This window comes from Stomoxys calcitrans, chromosome 1 (assembly GCF_963082655.1).
Source record: "Stomoxys calcitrans chromosome 1, idStoCalc2.1, whole genome shotgun sequence".
Classification (NCBI taxonomy): Eukaryota; Metazoa; Arthropoda; class Insecta; order Diptera; family Muscidae; genus Stomoxys; species Stomoxys calcitrans.
The window spans coordinates 29250203-29272945 of NC_081552.1; the positions used below are offsets into that span (position 1 = coordinate 29250203).

At 38.4% G+C, this 22743-nt stretch overlaps 1 protein-coding gene across 1 annotated transcript; it reads left to right on the forward strand.

Moving 5' to 3' along the window:
• Positions 1-449: 449 nt before the first annotated feature.
• Positions 450-7275, forward strand: LOC131995701 (arylsulfatase B-like). Its single transcript, XM_059364603.1, has 7 exons — positions 450-632; positions 1365-1524; positions 3154-3380; positions 3449-3707; positions 5937-6094; positions 6154-6898; positions 6968-7275. Exons 1-7 carry the CDS (start codon positions 450-452, stop codon positions 7024-7026), a joined length of 1791 nt encoding a protein of 596 aa, XP_059220586.1. The 3' UTR covers positions 7027-7275.
• The last annotated feature ends 15468 nt before the right edge of the window (positions 7276-22743 follow it).

Consider the following 22743-nt stretch of genomic DNA (forward strand, 5'->3'; position numbering starts at 1 on the left):
GGTGACTCTCATCAGTGCCTAGTGTACCATATCCGTCCGTCTGACTGGCCCACAGTTTCATGGCATTCTATTTGTCCCATTTAAGCTTCGATTTTAACATTAATTCTTATATGAAATCTACGCACGCCGACATATTATGGTTGTGATATCCATGTCCGGTTGTCTGATAGCTGGCAATTTCTTTTCTTCAATCCACAAAAAACAATCTCTTATTCCTAACACACATTCTCGTACGTTTTAGCTCGACTAACGCAGCCAAAACAAATGGACACAAATATTTTATATTTTTTCAAAATGTTTGCTTGGCCTTAAGCAAATAAACAATAATTCATTGTTAAAATGTCTTTGCCCTACTAAATTAAATCTTTTAATGACATTCAGGTTACAACGTCGCAAAAAAAAAAAAAAAAACAAGTTCGAAACCAACATTTTTAAATTAGATTGTGGCAATGAGTTCAGTTGATTCCTTCAATTCTTCGGAACCTGATTTACTCTGCACTGTTGAACCGATAATGCGGATTTCTACATCATATTTTGAAATATTTTTCGGCATTTTTTATAGCCAGCAGCTAATCACAGTCTCCACAGAGTTTGTGCCTCCAAATATTGTTGTGATTATGGCAGATGATATGGTATGCAATGCAATAAAAATTATATTTTGGTGGAATTAGAAGTGATGATAAAAATATTACTTTTTGCAAATATATATATTGGGTTGCCCAAAAAGTAATTGCGGATTTTTCATATTGTCGGCGTTGACAATTTTTTTCCCAGCTTGTGACTCTGTAATTGCATTCTTTCTTCTGTCAGTTATCAGCTGTTACTTTTAGCTTGCTTTAGGAAAAAAGTGTAAAAAAAGTATATTTGATTAAAGTTCATTCTAAGTTTTATTAAAAATGTATTTACTTTCTTTTAAAAAATCCGCAATTACTTTTTGGGCAACCCAATATTTCTGTTTTGAAAAAGTAAAAGTAATAAAGTGCAAGAGGCGTCGGTAAAAAAACTGGGTCCGAATTCTCGCATACGTGAACGAGTAAAATCGTTTCAAATAATTTTTTGAAATTTCAGAACTCGAAAGTTTAAATCGAGCATTATTTAAAGAAACTCGAACATACAAATTTAAATACAAGTGGTATAATACCCCTTAAGCACGAGATGAAATTTCATTGGATAGACCCTGGTACTAAAAAATCTGCTACTATGGTGTAAGCGATGTCATACGTATATATTAAGTTGGAGATGTTGGGTGTGTACCAGTTACGTATGGCTTAACACAGATCAATTTTGTCCTGTCCTTTATACTATAGGCGTTGCAACATTTGAAATCTATTTAACCCTTCTAAACTTCTCACTTTCCCATGCAGGGTTTTGATGACGTCAGTTTTCGTGGCAACAATGAATTCCTAACACCCAACATTGATGCCTTGGCCTATCATGGAAAAGTGTTAAATCATCTGTATGCGGCACCAATGTGTACACCAACGAGAGCAAGTTTTCTTAGTGGAAGATATCCCATACATACAGGTAAGCTGATTACAAGTAAAAGCGTGATAAGTTCGGCCGCGCCGAATCTTGTGAACCCACCACCATGTTTAAAACTTACACAAACTAAATTTAGCTTCTAGGAACCGAAAGTTGTGGCTTCCAGCGGCTCAAGAAATCGAATCGGGAGATAGGTTTATATTGGAGCTATATCAGTTTGTATATAGCATAGTAATTATAATTCATAACACAGCATGCAAAATTTCAGCCATATCGGACAAAAGTTGTGGCTTCCAGGGGCTCAAGATCTCAAATCGGGGGATCCAGGTTATACACCGATTTGGACCGTACTTGAAACACTTGTTGAAAGTCATCACAGTGGCTCAAGAAGTCAAGATCCAAGATCGATTTACATGGTAGCTATATCAGGTTATAGATTGATTTGAATCATACTTAAAACAGTAGTTGGAAGTTATAATAAAACACTTCGTGGAAAATTTCAGCCAAATTGGATAAGAATTGCTGCCTCTAGAAGTCATAACGAACGACCTCGTGCAAAATTTCAGCCAAATCGGATGAAAATTGATTGATTTGGCCGATTTGGATGAAATTTTGCACGAGGTTGTTCGTTATGACGTCTAGAGGCAGCAATTCTTATCCAATTTGGCTGAAATTTTCCACGAAGTGTTCTTTTATAACTTCCAACTACTGTTTTAAGTATGGTTCAAATCAATCTATAACCTGATATAGCTACCATGTAAATCGATCTTGGATCCTGACTTCTTGAGCCACTAGAGGGCGAAATTCCCATCCGATTTGGCTGCAAATTTGCACATGGTGTTTTGGAATCACTTCCAACAACTGTTCCAAGTGTGGTTTAAATCGGTCCATAATCTGATATAGCTGCCATATAAACCGATCTGGGATCTTGACTTCTTGAGCCACTAGAGGGCGCAATTCTCATCCGATTTGGCTGAAATTTTGCACGAAGTGTTTTATTATAACTTTCAACTACTGTGGTAAGTAAGATTCAAATCGACCTATAACCTGATATAGCTACAATATAAACCGATCTTGGATTTTCACTTCCTGAGCCAATAGAGGGCGCAATTGTCATACAATTTGGCTGAAATTTTCCACAAACTTGTTTGTTATTACTTCCCACAACTGTCCCAAGTATGGTTCACATCGGTTCATAATCTGATATAGCTGCCATGTAAACCGATCTGGGATCTTGACTTCTTAAGCCTCTAGAGGGCGCAATTCTTATCCGATTTTGCTGAAATTTTTTGCAACGGCTTCTCCCATGACCTTCAACATACATGTCCTATATGGTCTTAATCGGGAGCCTAATACAGCTCTCATATGAACCGATCTCCCTATTATGCTTCTTGAGCCCCTACAAGGCGCAATTCTTATCCGAAAGGACTGAAATATTACCCAATGACTACTACTATGGTCTTCAACATTCAACTCGTTTATGATCCGAATCAGACTATTACTTGATATATCTCCAATAGCATAACAATACTTATCCTTATTTTCCCTGTTTGCCTAAAAAGAGTTACCGCGCAAAGAACTCGTCAAGTGGATCCATGGTGGAGGGTATATAAGATTCGGCCCGGCCGAACTTAGCACGCTCTTACTTGTTTTTTTTTTTCTATATTAAAGGTTCGCAACATAATGTTATGTTCAATGAGGAACCCTGGGATATGTTGGAAAATCAAATGACTTTGGCAGAGATTTTACAAAATAATGGATATTCCACAAACTTGGTGGGTAAATGGCATTTGGGCATGGGGAGTCGAGAGTATACACCAACCTTTAAGGGATTCGATTATCATTATGGCTATTGGGGCCCTTATATTGACTACTATGAGAAGAGAGTTAGGCAACCGGTAAGGCAAGAGAATAAAAAATCTAAATATTCAAAGCATGCATATGTAATCTGTTTTGTTTATTTCAGTCAAATTTTAGCATGGGCTATGATTTTCGCAAAAATTTAGAACTTGAGTGCACACCTCCCAACACGTATGTTACGGATCTATTGACTGATGAGGCAGAACGCATCATTTTACAAAGAAACAATTCATTGCAGCCTTTATTTTTATTCCTTTCCCACATGGCTCCCCATTCTGCAAACCCGGAAAATCCTTTACAAGCACCACAGGAGAAAATTGACAAATTTTCTTATATTCCTGACATAAGAAGAAGAACGTATGCAGGTAAGTATTCAAAAAATATTAACCCCAAATCCGCTAAAATTTTATTTAACTCTGACGTTAGTGATAAACGTCTATAATTGACCCATTGCTTGCCCTCCACCATGGGATGAAAGTGGCCGAATGAATATGCCATTCCGTTTGCAGTGATCTTTCAAAATCCACATCGAGTATGGTTCAAATCGGAACATTTTTGAATATAGCTGCCATATAGAGACATCTCCCGAATGTAGGTCTAAGACTTTCATCCGTTAAGCTAAAGAGAGGTTTATAGAAACATAACTTAGGGAAAAAATGTCTAAAAATCGACTATCTCGCCAACATCATGAATATCGTAAGGGGCAGGTCAACTGGAATGTGAGTTGTCTCGCGGTCAAGGAGTATACATTGGAAGATTTCTTTGAATAATGCTTTCATTAATGTAAAACCGACGTCAATCATGAGATAGCTGGACTTTCTAGGCATCAATGTTACCAAAAGAAAGTTGTTTTTTTTATAAACTTACTTACTAAAAGGTGAATTTCGTCAGGCTTGAGATCTGCAGATCTACAGAGATGGATCAGAAGAGGGATTCCTTAAATAGGTGTCCCCCTTACTTTGGAATATGGATATTAACAATACATTGTTGTCCTTGAAAGAAATAGGTGCAAAAGTGCTGATGACGTGACTATTTAACGAAATACGGCAATACGACATCGAAGCTACTGAAAGTGGTCGAGACATAAGGCTATCTAAAATGGGGATACTATTTACCTAGGACGACACCTGTCTCCTTGGAATGAATGAATGTTCCTGGGTGTTTTGCTGGATAGGAAATTGAACTACAAATCCATCATTTTCGAGAGGTCAAGAAAGGCCACTCTGCAAGAGAGCCAGAGACAAATGATGGGTGTTTAAACCGTTGTTGCAGCTGTCAGACCTGTAATGCTATATGGTGTTGTGCTCTGATGGACTGCGATTTAAAAGTCCATCAATTGTTGAATTTTCAGCTGGAACCAAATAGTGGCCTGTTAATGCATCACAGCAGCATCTGATGCACTGAATTAAACATCACAGAGGAACTGGAAGTGATTATATCAAGAAGGTTATCAGACCAATTAAAAAAGTTGTGGAATGCGTAAATTGAAAATTGCAAACTTGCACTTGAACTTACATTAAGGAACAGGGCAAACTTCTCACATATCCATGACTGCTGTCCGATTTCAGTTTAAGATCATGATAGCGAACCTTATTTTTATAGCAGAGTCCAAACGGTATTCCGCAGTGTGACACCTCTGGTATCTCACAAAAGTTACCAACAGTAGGAAATGTTTATACTCCCACCTTAAGATGGGGGTATACATACTTTGTCATTCCGTTTGTAACTTACCGAAATGTTGAAATACTTGGCACAGTTATTGGAAGTCGTAACAGAACACCGCATGCAAAGTTTCAGCAAAATCGGACAAAAATGCGGCTTCCTAGTGCCGAAGAAGTCAAATCGGGAGAACGCTTTGTATGGGAGTTATACGAGATTGTAGACCGATTTGAACTGTACTTGGCACAGTTGACAAACCACTGCATGCAAAATTTCATCCAAATCGGGCAAAAATTGCGGCTTGTAAGAGCTCAAGAAGTCAAATCGGGAAATCGGTCAATATGGGAGCTATATCCAAATCTGAACCGATATGACCCATTTGCAATCCCCAATGACCTACATCAATTATAAGAATCTGTGCAAAATTTTAAGCGGATAGCTTTACGCGTTCGACCGCTATGATGTTTTCGACGGACGGACGGACATGGCTAGATCGACTCAGAACGTCGAGACGAATAAGAATATATATATATTGTACTTTATGGGTCTTAGACGAAGTGTTTCAAATGGAAAGACTAGATAATTATACCCCCATCCTATGGTGATGGGTATGAAGAGTCATTTAAAGAACGTGTCAAATGCAATCCCTGGTGAAGGGCACATAGGATTTGGCCCGGCCGAACCTAACGCGTTTTTACTTGTTTTGAGTCCATTGTATTTTTATACCCTCAACCGTAGGATGGTCCGAATCGAACTCTAACTTGATATAGCTCCAATAGCATAGCAGTTCTTATTCATTATTCTTTGTTTGCCTAAAAAGAGATACCGCGCTAATAACTCGACAAATGCTATCCATGGTGGAGGGTATATAAGATTCGGCTCGGCCGAACTTAGCACGCTTTTACTTCTTACTAATTGAGTGTGTATGGTTTTAGCTATGGTCTCACTATTAGATGAAAGTGTTGGACGAATCGTCAGAGCCTTGGACATAGCCCAAATTCTAAGTAATACCATACTTATATTCTATTCTGATAACGGAGCACCTACTAGAGGATTACTTCTGAATACCGGCTCTAACTGGCCTTTTAGAGGAGTAATAATATTCCCAATAATACAAAGGAACTTTTTCCTAAATTTTCCTTTTAATTGCAGCAAAAAAATTCACCTTGGGAGGGAGGAGTGCGTGTAGCCGGTGCTATATGGAGTCCTTTATTACCCCATTGCAATGGGGTTTTTGAAGAACCCATCTATGTAGGCGACTGGTTGCCCACATTGGCAGCAGCGTCCAACATAAATCTCGAACTAAATTTAGACGGCATAAATATGTGGCCCGATTTGACCACTTGCCAAACAAATACAAATATCTTCAATAGACGCAATCGAGAAATTCTTCATGTGATGGATGATATGTGGCAGCTGACTTCCTACATGATAGGTCAATACAAATACATACAAGGAACAACAGTAAATGGTACATTTGATGGTTTCCTTAGTCGAAGAGATGAAAATATAATAGATCCTAGAACTGAGTTTTATGGCCAGCTTATACTAGATACCATTACGTCAAGAAGTTTGCAGAGATATGAGAGTACTCCTATGACTTTTGAGAGAATACAAATATTGCGAGCTCAAAATAAAGTGGAATGTGGTGCACCAGGCCCAAACTGCGATCCTCTTAGAGGCGATTGTCTCTTCAACATTTGGCAAGATCCTTGTGAGCGAAATAATTTGGCTAGCCAAACAGAAATGCAGGATATTTTACAGTCAATACGTTTGCGGCTGGCAGAACTAAGAAGCACAGCCATCAGACCCAAGACGGGAGGTGTAATGCTAGATTTTGATCCTGCCCTTCATAATTGCATGTGGGCCAACTATTTGGAAGAAACTCCTACAGAGTGTAAGTATAAGGCTTTTAAATGTTGCACTCTAGTTGAGAATTCACATGCTTTTAATATTTTTGTTGCAGATATCTTAAATTGTGACTATTATTCTCCGCCCTGTCAGGAATTTAACATTATTGGATAATGCTGATTACAAGTTCTCCAGATAGTTAATATATTGGGTTGCCCAAAAAGTAATTACGGATTTTTTAAAAGAAAGTAAATGCATTTTTAATAAAACTTAGAATGAACTTTAATCAAATATACTTTTTTTAAACTTTTTTTCTAAAGCAAGCTAAAAGTTACAGCTGATAACTGACAGAAGAAAGAATGTCAACGCCGACTATATGAAAAATCCCCAATTACTTTTTGGGCAACCAATATTTGGTATTAAACAAAGCACTTATAGTACAGTGAATACAGTACATATATATAAGAACTTGGAAGTTTTTTTTTTCTACCAAAAACCTTTCAATCTTTAAGGTTCATTCAGAAATCGGATAGGGAGTAAACACTAGAAATGTTATATATACAACTTGCCGCTAGAAAAACTTGTCCCTGAAATGCATTCATCCCACAAAACAACAAGTAAAAAGGCGTTAAGCTCGCCCGGGCCGAACTTTGGATACCCACCACCACGGGTATATATGTAAACCACCTTTCGTCAAAATCCGGTGGAATTGTATACCCTATGTCCCATAGCAGTTATATCGAAATATGTTCCGATTTGGAACAAATACTAACTAAGTCATTGTTTAATTGTGTATAACAAAATATTGGTCTTTTTAGTAGCTTTATATAAAAATAAACCGATCTGCACCATATACGACACGGATGTCGAAAAGCCTAACATAAATCACTGTGTCAAATTTCAGTGAAATCGGATTATAAATGCGCCTTTTATGGGGCCAAGACTTTAAATCGAGATATCGGTATACATGGCAGCTATGTCCAAATCTGAACCGATTTGGGCCAAGTTGCAGAAAAATTTCGAAGTGCCTAACACAACTCACTGTCCTAAATTTGGGCCAAATCGGACAATAAATGCGATTTTTATGGCCCCAAAACCTTAAATCGAGAGATCGGTCTATATGGCAGCTATATTTAAATCTGGACCGATCTGGGCCAAATTGAAGAAGGACGTCGAAGAGCCTAACACAACTCACTGTCTCAAATTTCAGCGACATCGGACAATAAATGCGTTTTTAATGGCCCCAAAACCCAAAACCGAGAGATCGGTCTATATGGAAACGATATCCAAATCTTTACCGATCTGTGCCATATTGCAGAAGTATGTCAAGGGGCTTAACTTAACTCACTGTCCCAAATTTCGGCGACATCAGACAATAAATACACCTTTTATGGGCCCAAAACCTTAAATCGAGAGATCGGTCTATATGGCAGCTATATCCAAATCTGAACCGATCCGGGCCAACTTAAAGAAAAATATGCAAGAACCTAAGACAACTCACTGTCAAAATTGGATAATAAATGTGGCTTTTATGGGCATAAGACCCTAAATCGGAGGATCGGTCTACAAGGCAGCTTTATCCAAATCTGGACCGATCTGGGCCAAATTGGCGAAAGATGTCGAAGAGTCTAACACAACTCACTGTCTCAAATTTCACCAAAATCAAATAGTAAATGTGGTTTCTATGGCCCTAAGACCCTAAATCGGAGGATCGGTCTATATGGCAGCTAGACCGTTCTGGGCCAAATTAACGAAGGATGTCGAAAGTCCTAACACAACTCACTGTCCCCAATTTCAGCTAAATCGGATAATAAATGTGGCTTTTATGGGCCTATGTCCCTAAATCGGAGGATCTGTCTATATGGCAGCTATTTCCAAATCTGTACCGATCTGGGCCAAATTGACGAATTTTCAGCAAAATCGGCGAATGAATGTGGCTTTTATGGGTCTAAGACCCTAAATCGGCGGATCGGTCTATATGGGGGCTATATCAAGATATAGTCCGATATAGCCCATCTTCGAACCTAACCTGCTTATGGACCAAAAAGAATCCGTACAAAGTTTCAGCTCAATATCGACGGACAGACGGACGGGCATGTCTAGATCGTCTTAGATTTTTACGCTGATCAAGAATATATATACTTTATAGCGTCGGAAATGGATGTTTCGATGTGTTGCAAACGGAGTGACAAAATGAATATACCCCCATCCTTCGGTGGTGGGTATAAAAACGGAGGGAGCCAGATGGACAAAAGAAGAGCCCTTGGCTTCGCAGTCAGGCATTCAGTTAGTCACCACAGGTACTGCAGAAAATCTCTAGACCTGTGTCAAGCGCGTCTTTAAAAATCGAACATTGCCATGGGGACTGATTAACCTCTGTCACACAGTGTGTTCCCAATGCCTCGAAGTATTCGTCTAAGACCCCATAAAGTATTGGGTTGCCCAAAAAGTAATTATCGGTAATATAGTAGTAATATAGCCGGCGTTGGCAAATTTTTTCAAACGGCTTGTGACTCTGTAATTGCATTCTTTCTTCTGTCAGTTATCAGCTGTTACTTTTAGCTTGCTTTAGAAAAAAGGTTAAGGATATATTTAAAATTCGGCTCGGCCGAACTTAGCACGCTTTTATTTGTTTATGTTGGCTTAAGTCGTTTGCATTCCAGTAACATATTGGGTTGCCCAAAAAGTAATTGCGGATTTTTTAAAAGAAAGTAAATGCATTTTTAATAAAACTTTTTTTCTAAAGCAAGCTAAAAGTAACAGATGATAACTGACAGAAGAAAGAATGCAATTACAGAGTCACAAGCTGTGAAAAAATTTGTCAACGCCGACTATATGAAAAATCCGCAATTACTTTTTGGGCAAACCAATATTACTAGGGGCATTATTTTTGGTTGAGAATACATTGAATTAATATGTTTTGACTGCGCATCATACTTAGCATCATACTTAGCATACTAGTCGTGAATGCGAGCATAGTTTGAACTAGTTTATCTATAGAATTCTCAAGGGACGTTTTAAAGGGGGTTACTTCTTGGGTGGGCAGTTTTGGCCTTTTTGATGCATTCTTAAGGTGTGTATATACACTGCAACCCCTGTAGTTTGCTGTATGATTTTCTCCGCAATTGCTGCATTTCTTGATGCGTGCATCAGTTTTTCGATGTGGGAATCTACAGATTTGTGCGTTCGACGTTGGTTCTCGCAAGTACATAGGGAGAGGTTTTGCTAGGAAGATCACAGTATTATTCTCGTCCTCTTTATCGGCTGTATTCAACAAAGCGTACCAGTGTACATTTAAAGTTTCGGCACCATTCACTGTTTTTGGATTCAGCTCCTTCGAGTTCGATTTGCGCTTAGTGACCACTATGTATCGATCAATTCCGATTTGAACTTTATTTTTCGGTTGGTTATTATCATTATTGTAATTCGTAGTGATTTTAGATGTAGATTCGGTTGGCCAATTCCTAGAAAGCTGTGTAGTGGATAAGGCATACTTTTAGGCTCTTCAGTGTTGAAACCAGAATTTCTCTGGTTTACACACTCAGATGGAGCAATTATTGGGTTGCCCAAAAAGTAATTGCGGATTTTTTAAAAGAAAGTAAATGCATTTTTAAAAAATCTTAGAATGAACTTTAATCAAATATACTTTTTTACACTTTTTTTTTCTAAAGCAAGCTAAAAGTAGCAGCTGATAACTGACAGAAGAAAGAATGCAATTACAGAGTCACAAGCTGTGAAAAAATTTGTCAACGCCGACTATATGAAAAATCCGCAATTACTTTTTGGGCAACCCAATATTTTATTGGACAATTGTGGTGAACACGAGAGCGGCTTCGCGGTTAAGTAATGACTATTTTCGCGCTTTGTTTGGGTTTTTGCATTTTGCAGTTTCCACTGACGTCATTGTTTTCTGTTTAATTAATATATTAATTTTTATACCCACCTCCATAGTATGGGGGTATGCTAATCTAGTCATTCCTCGAAATATTCGTCTAATACCCCATAAAGTATATATATTCTTGATCGTCTCGTCGTTCTGAATCAATCTAGCCTTGTCCGCCCCCGTACCTACCTCTGTCGAAATCACGATAGAGGTTGAACGAGTAAAGCTAGTCACTTGAAATTTTGCACAGATAGTTAATATCGATGTAGGTCGTTGGAGATTGCAAATGGGCCACATCGGTTCAGATTTAGATATAGCACCCATATAAATCGATCTCCCGATTTGACTTTTTGAGCCCCTGGAAACCGCAATTTCTGTGCGCTTTGGCTAAATTTTACATGTGGTGTTCCGTTATATTTTTCAATAAATGTACCAACTACGGTTGAAATCGGTCTATAAAAATCAATCCCATAAAAACCAATCGCCCGATTCTACTTCTTGTGCCTCTGAAAGCCGCAATGTTATGTAATGCTTTGTTATGATTTCCAACCACTGTGCCAAGTACAGCCAAAATCAGTGTATAACCTGATGTAGCTCCCATGTAAACCGGTCTCTCGATCATCCTTGTTCGGTTCCTAGAAGCTCTAATTTTTGCTCGTTTGGCAGAAGTTTGGTATGTGCCCTACAACTTAATTTATTTTGTTGATGTTGTTGTAGCAGTGTGTTGTATACTGAGGCGGCAACCCTTGCCGATGAAGGACTCTATCGGGTCAAGCCGGTACGTACAACCGCCTGCCATGGGATTGAATTTATTTTGTATAAATTTTTAGCAAAATCCCTGGCTGTGGGTGGGTCCCAAGATTCGGACCGGCCGAACTTAGCACGCTTTTACTTGCTATAATTCCGTTTAGAACACTTTGAAATGTCCATTTCCGACCCTATATATTCTTGATCGTCGTAACAATCTAAGACGATCTAGCCATGTCGGTCCGTTTGTCCGCCCGTCTGTTGAAATCACGCTACAGTATTTTAAAACAGAGACATTGAGCTGAAACTTTGCGCAGATTCCTTTCTTGTCCATAAGCAGGTTAAGTTCGACGATGGGCTATATCGGACTATATCATGATATAGCCCCCATATAGAACGATCCGCCAATTTAGAGTTTTGGCCCATTATAGCCACATTTATTATCCGATTTTACTGAAATTTATGACAGTGAGTTGTATGAGGCTAGTCGATATAGTCCTGCAATTTTGCTTAAGTCGGTCCAGATTTGGATGGATTTGGAGATCTGGATTTGGATTTGGAGATTTTGGATTACTCGATTTAACGTCTTGGTCCAATTTTGCCAAAATTTGGGGCAGTGAGTTGCGTTAGACCAGTTGACATCTTTCTTCAATTTGGCTCCGATCGGTCCAGGTTTGGATAAGTTGCCATATAGACCGATCTCTCGATTTAAGGTCTTGCGGCCATGAAAGTCGCATTTATTGTCCGATGTCGCCGCAAGTTGAGACAATGAGTTGTGTTAGGGCCTTCGACATCCTTCTTCCATTTGGCTCACATCGGTCCAGATTTGGATATAGCTACCATATAGACCGATCTCTTGATTTAAAGTTTTGGGCCTATAAAAGGCGCATTTATTATCCCATTTTGCCAAAATTTGGAACAGTGAGTTGTTATGGCCTTCAACATTCTTCTTCAATTCAGCCCAGATCCGTAAAGATTTGGATATAGCTGCCATATAGACCGATCTCTCGATTTAAGGTCTTGGGGCCATGAAAGTCGCATTTATTATCCGATTTTGCCAAAATTTGGGACAGTGAGTTGTGTTAGGGCCTTCGACATCCTTCTTCAATTTGGCTTAGATCAGTCCAGATTTGGATATAGCTACCATTAAGACCGATCTCTCGATTTAAGGTCTTGGGCCCATAAAAGACGCATTTATTGTCCGATTTTGTCAAATTTTGGGACAGTGATTTGAGTTAGGGCCTTCGACAATCTTCTTCAATATGATTCAGGTCAGTCCAGATATGGATATAGCTGCCATATAGACCGATTTCGCGATTTAAGTTCTTGGGTCCATAAAAGCCATATTAATTGTCCGATTTTGCCAAATTTTGGGACAGTGATTTGAGTTAGGGCCTTCGACAATCTTCTTCAATTTGATTCAGGTAGGTCCAGATTTGGATATAGCTGCCATATTGACCGATCTCTCGATTTAAGGTCTTGGACCCATAAAATACGCATTTTTTGTCCGGTTTCGGTGAAATTTTAGAAAGTGACTTATGTTAGGCTTTTCGACATCCGTATCGTTTATGGTTCAAATCGGTCTATATTTGGATATAGCTACCAAAAAGACCAATATTTTGTTCTACAAAATTGAACAATGACCTGCACTTATTAGACCACTTAATGTCAGTACCTAATTTGGTCATAATCGGACCATACTTTAATATAGCTGCTATGGAGGCATAAATTATGCCCCAAGGAGATGGATATCTAAAATTTGGCCCGGCCGAACTTAACGCCTTTTTATTTCTCTGATATAGCTTATATACGAACTAAACCTGCCTATTGTAAAAAATTATCTTTGCTCAATATCTCTATTTTTTTAAGACTGCAGTGTTGTTACAACAGACAGACGGACATCCCAATAATTTCACTACTGACCAAGAGTGTATATACTTTAAGATCGGAAATGGATAATTCGATAGGCTACAAACGGACAAATGACAAATGAATATACCTCAATTCTTCGATGGTGGTTATCAAAAGGAATCTACGCAAAATTCCAGCGCTATATCTTCGTTTTTGAAGGCTTTTGCCTTTTTTTGTGTTGTAAACGGAACATCGAAATCAATATTCCTCCTTCCTATGATTGGTGTAATCCATTTTTGAAACATCTATTTTAATTCTATTGTAAGTAACTGCCACTATGAACAAGCCCAATGTCATTAATCAGAACATGCTGGCTTGTGACGACAAAAATAATTATATAGGTGAATAAAACAATATTGCAAAGATAAGGTAGAGAGAGTCAAAAGTCGGGCGGAGCCGACTAAGTAATAGCCTACCCTATATTACCTATGTCTAAATTTTGCCAGATTTAACTTTTGAATTACTATTGAAATATTGAACTTTTTCTTGCGATAGGACCTACATTGTGGATATGCTAGTCTTAAAAGTGCATATCCGTTAAAATATGCACATATATGAGAGCTATATGTAAATCTGGCCCGGTTTGGATGAGATTGTCCACACATGTTGGGATTAAGCGATATATATGTATTGGGTTGCCCAAAAAGTAATTGCGGATATTTTAAAATAAAGTAAATGCATTTTTAATAAAAATTAGAATGAACTTTAATCAAATATACTTTTTTTATCCTTTTTTAAAGCAAGCAAGCTAAGTAACAGACGATAACTGACAGAAGAAAGAATGCAATTACAGAGTCACATGCTGTGAAAAAATTTGTCAACGCCGACTATATGAAAAATCCGCAATTACTTTTTGGGCAACCCAATATATGAGAAAAATATATAAATCTGAACCGATTTCTTTGAAATTCGCCAGTAATGTCGAGAGTCAAGAGAAAAATCTTTCCACCAAATTTCGACAGAGAAAGAATCGGTTAACAAATGACAATTTTATTGCATTATTACTGCAAATCGGACAAACATATGTATGGGAGCCATATCCAAATCTGAACCGATTTTTTATTTTCTGTCAAACCAGCAAAATTAAAACTTCTAAGAATCGAACAAGGATAATCGAGAGACCGGTTTATGTGGGAGCTATAGCAGGTTAAAGACCTATTTGAACCGTACTTCGCACAGTTGTTGGAAGTCAGAACAGAACTTTACATGCAAAATGTCAGAAAAATCAGACAAAAATTGTGGCTTTCAGAGGCTCAAGAAGGCAAATCGGGAGATCTGTTTATATGGATGCTATATTCAAATCTGAACATATATAGCCCATTTGTAGAGATGTAAATAGGGTATTTTTAGATGTTCAAATATTTTGGTAATGAATTCATTTTATAATAACTTCTGATCTCATAAAATCGGAACTTAGTTATCTATGGCCGATATATAGACCAATCTCCAGACTTAAAGTGTTGAGGCAATAAAATGGTAATTTTCCATCCGATTTCGATGAAATTCGGCACAATGAGTTCTTGTAGACCACTTCCTATTTCTGTGAAGTGTGGTCCAGATCTGACCATATTTGGATATAGCTGCCCTATAAACCGACCGCCCGAACTCCTGATATACGGAATTAAGGCCATAGCAGATCCATTTACAACCCAGTGAATTCTAGTGGACCCCTTCCTATTCCTGTCAAATGTGGTCAAGATTGGACCATATTTGCATATAGCTACCATATAGTCCCATCTCCCGATTTAGGATAATGAGCCAATAAAAGGAGCATTTTCATCCGATTTCGATGAAATTTGATACAATGAGTTTTGATAGACCTCTTTCCTTCTGTTGAATATCGTCCACATCGGACCATATTTGAAAATAGCTTCCATACATACTGATCTCCCAATAGGGGTATTGAGCCTACATAAGGAGCATATTTCATCCGTTTTCGATGAAATTTGAAACAGTGAGTTTTGGTAGTCCCCCTACCCATTCTTTTTAAATGTAGTCCAGATCGGATCATATTTGGATATAGCTGCCATATAGACCGATCTACAGATATAGGGCATTGAGCGTATAAAAAGAGTATTATTCATCCGATTTCGATGAAATTTGAAACACTGAGTTTTGGTAGTCTCCTTCCCATTGCTGGTAAATGTTGTCCAGGTCGGACCATATTTGGATATAGCTGTCATATAGACCGGTCTTCCGATATAGAGTATTGAACTCATAAGATCGACTCAGAATGTCGAGACGCTCTAGAATATATACGAGTTTAGTTTATGGAGTCGCAGATCAATATTTCGATGTGTTACAGACGGAATGACTTGATTAGTATTCCCATATCCTATGCTGGTGGGTATAAAAACGGCTGAATCGATTACCTTGAAATTTGCACAGATTGTGTAAGGAAACATAATTTATATAATATTTTGATATGGAAGGGAGGGGGGGGGGGGGGGGGGGCGCGGCGGACCCTCTCCTTAATCCTACTACACTACCCAAAATCAAAAGTGGTCGAATCGGAACAATATGAAAGGTATTATAGCGTAGAATACGAATATGGTGCTAAAATTTAGTTCTAAGTACCTATTGGGCCGCTCCAACCCCAAAACACTCCCAATCAGACATATTGAACGTTCATGTCAATACGGGGCTCAAATGAAAGGTGTTCGGGAGTAGATTACAAATCTGGCATACAAAATCAGATCGAAGTATAGGGCTCACCCCATTCTCCAAATACGCCTGAAATGGGCATATGAACCAATCATGATTATATGGGACTCGGTTTGTCTGTTTGTTCCATAGAATCAAAAACGGCTGAACCGATTTTCTTAACATTTTCACAGATTGTGTAGCTTTGTCGGGAAGGAAGCATATTCTATATCATTTTTAGATATCGGATGGGGGCGTACCCCAAAAACGCCATCCCAAACCAAATGTTGACCGATAGGCACAATATGGGTATCAAACGAGAAATGAATATCGTATCAAAATTTGGGTCTAAGTACCCAGCAGGCCGCCCTTACCCTAAAACTTCTCTAAACAGATATATTCGACGTTCATTTCAATATGGTACTCAAATGAAAAATATTCGGCAGTAGATTACAAATATGGCATAAAGAATTATGTAGCCCCACACCCAAATACCCCTAAATGACCATGCCTAATCGGACGTATTTACCAACAATGGCACTATGTGACTTATATAAAAGTTATTTGGGAGTAGAGTGCGAAATTGATACTTATTTTCGGAACACCCATCCCTTTAACAGAACTTATTTATCAATCGTGTCAATATGGGTCTCATATAAAATGTATTTGTAGAGCACGAAGCTTAAATTTTCTTTAAGGACTAAGTGTCTGGGTGGCCACCCCACCCCAAAGTATATCCAACACCGGATATATTACCAATACGGTAATATAGGACCCAAAAGACAAGAATTTGGGAGTAGAGTAAAAATTTCCCCAGGAACCGAGCAGTGGTAAACTTCTCACGCATCAATGAGTGCTTTCCGATTCAAATTTTAATTCAGTGATAAGGAATCTTTTTTTTGTAGACGAGTCCAAATGGCGTGACGCAGTGCGACCCCTCTTTAGGGAGAATTTTTTACATGACAAAGTAAGGCTTGGTACCTCGCAAATGTCACCAGCATTAAGAGGGGATAACCAACGCTTTAAATTTTTTCCGATGTTCTCGCCTGGATTCGAAGGCAGGCGTTCATCGTTAAAGGCGGACATAAGCTACCGTTGCACGAATTCGATATCCATATTCAGGGCGAAGTGTTAGTTAAGTTAGCATGGTAAATGATACATGAGAGTTAAAGAAGGCGCAGAGGAGCGGGCCCGGTTCGGCTAGTTTATAATCTTCTTCTTATATATAAAAATCAATTTGTGTTTGCTTTTTGTTTGTTTGCATGTTTGTGTGTTCCTTATAGACTCAGAAACGGCTGAACCGATTTTCTTGAAATTTTCACAGATGGTGCATAATGACCCAGTGGTGAAAATAGGGCACTACATTTTTTGATATCTGAAAGGGGGGGAGGGTCCCCCTTAGCCTAATTTTCAGAACGCCAGATCTCGGAGAGTGGTGGTGCGATTTAAGGGAAATTTTGTGTGCTCTCATATAGTACCCTAAAAATAAAAATTTGGTATCCAAATTTCGGAAGGGGGTACCAAGGGGGGCTGCCCCACCCTAAAACCTATCAAACATATATATTTAGACTAATCACGACAATATGGGACTCAAATGAATGGTGTTTAGAATAAGAAAACGTATCTGATATCCAATTGTCGGACCAAGTGCTAGGGGGACCACCCCAAGCTCCAAAACACCCCTAAATCGGACATATTTACCGACCATGGCATTATGGGACTCAAATGAAAGGTATTTGCGAGCAGAATACGAATCTGATATCCAAATGTGGGACGACGTTTCTGAGGTTCCATCCCATTCCCAAAACACAACCCAAACTGGACTTATTTACTGACCATGGGAATATGGGGCTTAAATAAAAGGTATTTGAATGTTGAATACGAAACTGATATCCAAATATGGGATCAAGTGTTTGGGGGCCCGCCTCTCACCAAAAACACCCACCAAAGGGGGGTATTTGGGAGTAAAGCATGAATTTGATATCAATATACAGGAAAAGTGTCTATGGGGTCACACCACCCCTTCAAGGCCAACTCACTGAGTGGCCGCCCATTCCCCAAACCACCCCCCAAGCCGGTCATGTTTGCCGACTATGGAAATATGGGGCTCAAATTAAAGATATGTGGGAGTAGACCATGTATCTGATATCAACATTAGGGGCCAACTGTCTAGCGGACGTCCCACCACCATAACAACCGCCAAATAAGAAGTATTTGCTCACCAAGACAATTTGGGTCTTAAAGAGAGTGGAACTAAATATTCATAATTTTTGTGGCTAATACCCCAAACCGGACATATTTGCTGACTTTTGCAATAAAGAGTTTAAATGAGATTAGAAAACGAATTTGATGTCCAATTTTGAGGGCAATGGGGTTCAAATAAATGATATATGAGAATAGAGCAGGTTGCTGATATATTTTCAGGGCTTAGTGTTTGGGGAGACCACTACAGTCCCCAAAACACCCCTAAATCGGGCATATTTACCGACCATGTCAATGTGGGGCTTAAATAAAAGGTATTGGGGCGTAGAGCAAGAACTGATACCCATTTTCGGGACCAATTTTCTGTGGGTCTACTCCTTTCCCAAAATACCCCACTTACAGCAATTTTTTAGTGACCATCGTAATATTTGGGAGTAGAATACAAATTTGATATCCAAATGTAGAACCATGTACTTAGGTCATCACCCCTTTTCCAAAACACCCCCAAAGGAAAAAAAATTTTCGACCATGCCAATATGTGGCTCAAATGAAAGGTATTTGAAGTTGGAAAACGGACGCCGCATTCTGTAAACTCCTCTTAAGCCAATGGCAATATGGGATTTAAATAAATGATATTTGAGAGAAGAGCACGATGCTGGTATTTTTTCAGTGCCAAGTATCTGGGGGACCACCCCTCCCCCGAAAACACCACTAAATCAGATATCATGAGAATATCGGGCTGAAATGAGTACACCTTACATCCAAACTTAAATTCGTAGACCAATAAAGATCATATGGGATTCAGATAAAGGCACTTATATTGTTAAACTGTTAGTCAAGTTAGCATGGTATTTCACTAAAAGATCTTTAATTGTTGAAAATAAATTTTCCAAGGAAACTTTTGTTCCATATAAAGTAAAAGAAGGCGCAGCGGAGCGGGCCTCGGTCAGCTAGTAGTTTTTAAAGAAAAACTTTATCACAGTTCGGGCAGCCTCAAATTTATTTGTTCCTAAGGACTAAATTGCAATTTTATTCTTAGATACGTTCAGTTACGAATTTTAATAAAATTTTTTGTAAAGACCAAATTTCAGAACAACATTCTCTTACGTACAATATTTCGTTAAAATTTTTTTCAGAAAGACAAAATCTTATTTAAATTAATTCTAAATATTAGTGAAACAATTTTAGTGAGAAAATTTTCTAAAGACTACCTTTTGCCCAATTTTTGGACTACCACAAAATTATTTTTTTTAAGTAAAAATTTCTATAAAAATTTTTTTATCTGTTCAATGCATTTTGCGACTCTACATGCCAAAACTTTTTTTACAATCGCAAGCCCAAACAAAACCCACCCGAGTGTAATCTTCGATTTTCAAACACCAATACTTCGCGTTGTATTTTTCTGTCTTCTTCAGTTTTCTTTCCACAAGTATAAAATGTTGGGATATATGTATATGGCAGTATCCAAATCGAAACCGATATGGCCCATTTGCAATCCCCAATGACCTACAACAATATTTAGTGTCTGTGCAAAATTTCAAGTGGCTAGCTTCACGCAATCGACCGCTACCGTGATTTCGACAGACGGACGGATGGAAGGACGGACGGACATGGCTAGTTCACCTCAGAATGTCGAGACAATCAAGAACATATGTACTTTATGGGGTCCTAGATCAATATTTCGAGGTGTTACAAACGGAATGAGTAGATTAGTATACCCCCATCCTATGGTGGTAGATATAAACAATTTAAAAGACCAAAAATAAAATCCTGGTTACGTTCCTGACAGGAGCTATTTCTAAATCCGAATCGATTTTGTTTTAATGAATAGCGTTCGTCCTTTTAACCAAAAAAGAGAATTGTGCAAAATTTAACGAAAATCGTACAACAAATGCGACCTGTAGCATGATAACAAGGATATATGGGCTAACATGCAGACGAACATAGCATAATCGAATCAGAAAGTGATTCTAAGCCGATCGGTACACTTAATAATGGGTGTAGCTCTTCTCCTTTTTAGCGTTGCAAACAAATGCACAAAGTTATAATACCCTATACCTAAGTGGTGATGTAGGGTATTTAGTATTTACTCAATTCAAACGAACTGTAAAGTTCATAAGGTGTAAATTAAATAATATAAACCACTAATCGCCCAAGAGCAAAACAAGTCAATTTTTCACCTTAACCACAATGTATTTATATACCCACAACCATAGGATGGCGGTATACGAATCTAATCATTCTGTTTGTAACACCTCGAAATATTGATCTGAGACCCCATAAAGTATTTACATTCACGATAGAGGTCGAACGCATAAAACTAGCCGCTTGAAATTTTCCCATAGACTCTTTTCCCGAATATTGACATCAAATTCGTGCTTTACTCCCGAAGACCTTTCATTTGAGCCCCATATAGCCATGGTCGTAAATTTGTCCCCTTTGGGGGATGTTTTTGGTGAGAGGCGGCCCCCCAAACACTTCGTCCCATATTTGGATATCAGATTCGTATTCTACATTCAAATACCTTTTATTTAAGCCCCATATTACCATGGTCAGTAAATAAGTCCAGTTTGGAGCGTGTTTTGGGGAAGCGATGGACCCCCAGAAACGTGGTCCCACATTTGGATATCAGATTCGTATTCTACTCGCAAATACCTTTCATTTGAGTCCCATATTGCCATGGTCGGTAAATATGTCCGATTTAGGGGTGTTTTTGGGCTTGGGGTGGTCCCCCTAGCACTTGGTCCGACAACTGGATATCAGATACGTTTTCTTATCCTAAATACCTTTAATTTGAGTCCCATATTGTCGTGATAGGTCTAAATATATTTTTAGTAGATTTTAGGGTGGGGCAGCCCCCCTAGGTACCCCATCCGAAATTTGGATACCAAATTTTTATTTTTGGGATACCATATGAGAGCACACAAAGTTTCGCTTAAATCGCACCACCCATCTCCGATATCTGGCGTTTCTGAAAATTAGGCTAAGGGGGAGGGTCCGCTCCCCTTCAGATATCAAAAAATGTAGTGCCCTATTTTCACCACGGGGTCATCTGTGAAAATTTCAAGATAATCAGTTATGCCGTGTCTGAGTCTATAAGGAACACACAAACATACAAACAAACAAACAAATTGATTTTTATATATAAGATATGTTTATTTTTATTGCAGCATTACCCTATAAATATCCCCCATATTACCAACCCTCATCGGACTCTAGAAAGTGTACTGGGATTTATCGTCATCTCACATTTTCCTCATTTCAGTTATGACCTTATTGGATTTTAAATAATACCAATACCATTAAATGTACATATAATATTTGAATTAATTTTAGCATTTAACAGGAAATAATTTGCCAGACAAAATCAACGGCGACTGCGAGAACTCTGTGCTGCGTTATAGTTTTTTTTTTTATTTATACCCTCCACCATAGGATGGGGGTATAATAATTTCGTCATTCTGTTTGTAACTCCTCGAAATATTCCTCTGAGACCCCATAAAGTATATATATTCTTGATCGTCATGTCATTTTAAGTCGATCAAGTCATGTCCGTCCGTCTGTCTGTCGAAAGTACGCTAACTTTCGAAGGAGTAAAGCTAGCCGCTTGAAATTTTGCAAGAATACCTCTTTGTAAATGGGCCATATCGGTCCATGTTTTGATATAGCTGCCATATAAATCGATCATGGATTTTGACTTCTTAAGCCATCCGATTTAGCTGAAATTTTCCGCCCGTCCGTCTGTCTGTCGAAAGCACGCTAACTATCGAAGGAGTAAAGCTAGCCGCTTGAAATTTTGCAAGAATACCTCTTATTAGTGTAGGTCGGTTGTAATTGTAAAAAGGCAATATCGGTCCATGTTTTGATATAGCTGCCGATCTTGGATTTTGACATTTTGAGTCACTAGAGGACGCAATTCTTATCAGATTTGGATGTAATTTTGCAAGAAGTGTTTTGTAATAATTTCTAACAACTGCGTTAAGTGTGGTTTAAATCGGTCCATAACCTAATATAGCTGTTATAGAAACCGATCTGGGGTCTTGACTTCTTCAGCCTCTAGAGGGCGCAATTTTTATCCAATTTAGCTGAAATTTTGTATGACGTATTTTATTCTTACTTTCAACAACTGTGTTAAATAAGGTTCAAATCGGTTCATAACCTGATATAGCTGCAATATAAACCGATCTTGAATTTTGACTTCTTGAGCCAAAATAGAGCGCAATTCTTATCCGATTTGGCTGAAATTTCGTACAACAACTTCCCTCATGACCTTCAACATGCTTTTCAAATATGATCTGAATCGGTCTATAGCCTGATACAGCTCCCCTATAAACCGAGAAGTAAAATACTTCTTGAGCCCCTAAGGGGAGCAATTTTTATACCCTCCACCATAAGATGGGGGGTATACTAATTTCGTCATTCTGTTTGTAACTACTCGAAATATTCGTCTGAGACCCCATAAAGTATATATATTCTTGATCGTCGCTACATTCTATGTCGATTTA

Excerpts from the sequence above, each read along its gene's own strand:
- LOC131995701 (XM_059364603.1), top strand. The coding sequence starts at position 450 with ATGAGTTCAGTTGATTCCTTCAATTCTTCGGAACCTGATTTACTCTGC. Across the intron at positions 3,708-5,936 it reads AAGAAGAAGAACGTATGCAG|CTATGGTCTCACTATTAGAT; the intron begins GTAAGTATTCAA and ends GTATGGTTTTAG. Across the intron at positions 6,899-6,967 it reads GGAAGAAACTCCTACAGAGT|ATATCTTAAATTGTGACTAT; the intron begins GTAAGTATAAGG and ends TTTTTGTTGCAG.